This window comes from Nestor notabilis, unplaced genomic scaffold (assembly GCF_000696875.1).
Source record: "Nestor notabilis isolate BGI_N333 unplaced genomic scaffold, ASM69687v1 scaffold3172, whole genome shotgun sequence".
Lineage (NCBI taxonomy): Eukaryota > Metazoa > Chordata > Aves > Psittaciformes > Psittacidae > Nestor > Nestor notabilis.
The window spans coordinates 47446-52005 of record NW_009917747.1 but is presented as its reverse complement, the minus strand read 5'-3'; the positions used below and the strand labels follow the sequence as shown (position 1 = coordinate 52005).

Below are 4560 nucleotides of genomic sequence, written 5' to 3'. Positions count from 1 at the left end.
TATATTAACTTAGAAACATACTTAAAATTGTGTGTTACTTGTTAGGAAGTACTGTAGTTGCATTTGTAAAACAAGACACAGAACAACCCCAAAAACCTTCTTGACTTTCAATGCAGTGAAATGGAAACACATGTTGAGATTTTGTCATTAGCTTATGTTACAGAATAACATAGAAACAATTTACAAGTGCAAGCGAAAAAATTTTTATTACTTGATTTAAAGAATGGGTTAATATAAAATGGTATCTATTGTCAAAGTAGCATCTTAATTTTCTCTTTTAAAAGTATGCCAAGCACAGTGGAACTGTTTGAGATGAAGCTTTATCTGTGAACGTGGTTGGTTGGTGTCTCTCTTCTTTTTCCTCAAAAAAAACCCTAAAGGTACCCAAACACAAATTTTTTTCAAGTGCATTGGTGAGGAATTGACCAAAGGCATTCAGGCAATTTTAGTGTGCAGTTCTCACTAGCCATATAAATGTTGGTTAATGTTGTAACTGGATTGTTAGTTGAATTAATCTAGTAGGATCTTGTTCATAAAGCTTGTAATGGTTCTTTTCTGTTTGTCCCTCTGTCTTGCTCTTTCTTCTTTGTTTTCAGATCTTAGATTTTTGTCTAGACTGGACATGGCTTTAATTGTCTAGACTGGACATGGCTTTAATTGTCCTGTGTCCAGCTGGTTTCTGTAGATCTTTATCAGTGTTTGGAGGAAGCCAATGTGTGGAGCTGAGGAGCTCTCATTCCCTTCTGTCCCAAGTACTCTGCCAAGTCAGTTGTCTGGGTAACAGTCCTGAAGCTCTGTCACCCAAAACACAAAGGCAGGAGTGGGAATAGAACTGCAGAATGGTGACAGAAATCACAGAATCATAGAATAGTTAGGGTTGGAAAGGACCTTAAGATCATCTAGTTCCAACCCCCCTGCCATGAGCAGGGACACCACACACTAAACTATGTCGCCCAAGGCTCTGTCCAGCCTGGCCTTGAACACCTCCAGGGTTGGAGCATTCACAATTTCCTTGGGCAACCTATTCCAGTGCCTCACCACCCTCACTGTGAAGAACTTCTTCCTTATATCTAACCTAAAGTTCCCCTGTTTAAGTTTAAAGCTGTTACCACTTGTCCTACCACTAGAGTGTTCTGCTTAGTAGCCTGGCTTCTGGTCTGAGGTCTTGTTTGTAGAGAAACACATGTAAGGATCAGAGTATGCTCTCTCCTTTAAAAGCATGTGATGTCTCTTTTATATGTGTGATCAAGTGGTATTTGTCTTTGTTAGCGAATGATCTCAAATTTGTTATTTTCAGTTAGGTTTTACTGCTCTGCGTAATGGTCTCAATGCTTCCTTAACATCTCCATGTAATGCTTAGGTTGATTTCTATAGAAGTCATCTGAAAACCCTATCTGGGGAAATATTTGATAGCATTAAATCACATCCATTCCTTAGTTTTCCTTCTTTGGTTTGCATATTGAAAGATAACTTACACATTTGGAAAAAAGTTGATTCTCTGTGTCAGGAACATGTAGTGCCTCTTCCTGACTGCCAAGGGTGACATTAAGGAAATGTTTTAGAGTGCTTTCCCACGTGTGAAGAGCATTCCAGTGGTGGTTTCTGTCTGTAACTACTGACTATTGTGTGTTTATAGGTGATGGAGCACCAGGTGGTAACTATGGCTATACCAGTAGTGGATACAGTGTTTATGAAGAAGAAAACGAAAGGTTAACAGAAAGTCTGCGTACAAAAGTCAGTGCCATTAAATCAGTAAGTATTTAATTACAGTGGTATCATCACATGTATTGAATTAAATTCTATGGATCAGTGAAGCAGTAGACTTGGTTAAAAAACATGAATCTACTGATGTTGTGGGTTGACCCTGGCTGGACACCAGGCACCCATCACAGCCTCCCTATCACTCCCCTCCTCAGCTGGACAGGGGAGAGAAAATACAATGAAAGGCTCATGGATCGAGATAAGGGCAGGGAGAGGTCACTCACGAGTTACCATCAGGGGCAAAAGAGGCTCGACTTGGGTAGTAGGGTAATGAGAAATAAAAACAAACCTTGAAACACCTTCCCCACACCCCTCCCTTCTTCCTGGGCTTCACTCCTGATTTTCTCTACCTTCTCCCCTTCAGCAGTGCAGGGAGATGGGGAATGGGGGTTGTGATCAGTTCATCATGTGATGTTTCTGCCTCTCCTTCCTCCTCGGAGGAGGACTTTTCACACTCTTACCCGACTCCAGCATGGGGTCCCTCCCACAGCAGACAGTCCTCCACAAACTGCTCCAACATGACTCCTTCCCACGGGCTGCAGTTCTTCGTGAACTGCTCCAGCGTGGGTCTCTTCCATGGGTGCAGTCCTTTAGGAACAGACTGCTCCAGGGTGGGTACCCTGCAGGGTCACAGCTCCTGTCAGCAAAGCTGCTCCAGCGTGGGCTCCTCTCTTCATGGGGCCACAGGTCCTGCCAGGAGCCTGCTGCAGTGCGGGCTTCCCATGAGGTCACAGCCTCTGTTGGGCATCCCCCTGCTCCAGTGTAGGGTCCTCCACAGGCTGCAGGTGGAGATCCGGTCCACCCATGGACTACAGGGGAATCTCTGCTCTGCTGCCTGGAGCATCTCCTCACCCTCCTTCTTCCCCGACCTGGGTGTCTGCAGAGCTGTTTTTCTCACGTATTCTCACTCCAGCTGTTGTTTCACAGGTTTTTTTCCCCCTTCTTAAATATGTTTTCTTAGAGGCGCTACCACTGTCACTGATGTGCTCAGCTTTGGCCAGCAGTGTGTCTTGGGGCTGGCTGGCATTGGCCCTACTGGACACGGGAAGCTTCTAGCAGCTTCTTACAGAAGCCACCCCTGTAGCCTCCTTGCTACCAAAACCTTGGGTTTAAAATAATAATCTAGAATAAGTGAAGCGGGTAAATAGAAAATCTGTGACCTTTGTTACAGAATTTCACTTCTTGTTTCCTCTGGATTGTTATATTTCAAAATCAGTGTATGTCGACAGTGCAGTTGATAGTGCCCCATGGAGTAGCATGTGTGCTCTTTCTGCAGTTGCATCTTTTAGCACAACATAGTAATACTGGCATATGGAATAGTCTTCAGATCATCTTCCTAGAAGCCTGATATAGGTCAGTTTCACTTGACTTGATTTTAGACTGCTGTGAAATGCAGCAGTAAGAAATAATGAGATTTAGGTTGTGTCAGAAAAAGCATATAGGTTTTGGCTAAATCAATGCATGGGGGCCTGGAGCACGTTTCCCTCCCTTCTAGGGGCTGAGCTGGTTGTTTAAGGCCAGCGTGTTCATAAGTACTCTTATTAAGGAAGAGCTGCTAAGCAGCCTCAGTGTGGGTTCTGTTTCATTTGGGAGCTGCTTTTAAGCCAAGGCTCTCTTTGGTGGCCCCTGCCTTTGTTGTGTTGCAACTTGTCTTGCAGCTCTGTCTGTGCCTGATCTAACCCTGATTCCAACCCTAACCCAACTTGATTTTCTGGCTTGACCTTGGACCCATCTCCTAGCTGTGGTTGTGCTGCGTGATCTGTCACCAAGCTGTTGCTGACCCTGGGTATTATCTCTGCACTGACTCTCACTTTGTGGCTCACCTCCTTGTCCTGCTGTGCCCTTGCTGTTTGAAGACACAAAGCAGAGAAGGAATAGACAAGTTCACAAAAGAAAATCCCATTTATAGCATAGCAGCAACCTTTCAAGAGAGATGTATTAGCAGCTTACTGGAGCCAACTCCAGCAACACCGAGTCAAAGAGAGCTGATGGTCCTCAGTGCTGTGTTTTGACAGTTGTTCTAGGAAATGGATAATTGCTACTTGGACTTGACTATATCTTGAATTTTTGAAAATCCATGCAATAATTCCAAGAAGGAATTCTCTGGAAAAGGGGAGGAAGACCATTGAGTACCTTCTCTAAGTCTTTAGACTTTTCTGGTCAGATGACAAATACTGACTTTCCTAAGGGTTATTGACAGAATACTTTCCCTGTTATTTTGTTTTTTGAAAATACCAGGCACTGTTTTCACATTTTACCTGGGGAAATACTAGTGTCATGTATTTTAGACTGGTTTCTCTAACCTATGTGTAACTGATTACTCGTATCTAATACTTTGCAATTCTTTTTAAATAGCTTTCAATTGAAATTGGAACAGAAGTTAAAAACCAAAATAAAATGTTATCAGAAATGGTAAGTCAATAACTTTCTTTAAATACGGGGCAAGATTAAGAAGCCAATAATGTAAAGAATTCCTTCACGTAGTATGAATGTTTGTATTAAAGTGCTGACAACTTATAGTTGACTGTAAAATGTGACTAATGCATCACCTTTTGGAACAGAAATATTGGGCTGTATTACTTCCAAGCCACAACCAACATCTTTATACTTCAGATAAGATTTTGTTTACAATTAGCAAATAGTATTACTAAAAAGGCAATTCTAAAATACAATTAAATGTAGAAGAGGGAAGCAAAAAATAAGGACTCAGAAATGCCTTTTTTGCTTACACTTTGCTTTAGCTTGGGGAAAAAATATTTCTGGATAAATGGGTGAAAGTTGGTGGTTCTTTCGCACCCC

General features: G+C 42.4%; 1 protein-coding gene across 1 annotated transcript in view; it reads left to right on the top strand.

Moving 5' to 3' along the window:
- Positions 1–1636: 1636 nt before the first annotated feature.
- BET1 (Bet1 golgi vesicular membrane trafficking protein) overlaps positions 1637–4560 on the top strand; it is a gene marked incomplete at its 5' end in the record, with an annotated part of 3514 nt that continues 590 nt past the window's right edge. The window contains 2 exons of the mRNA XM_010009382.1: positions 1637–1752; positions 4117–4173. Of these exons, the coding sequence (XP_010007684.1) occupies positions 1637–1752; positions 4117–4173 (173 nt within the window). The remainder of the gene's footprint in view (positions 1753–4116; positions 4174–4560) is intronic.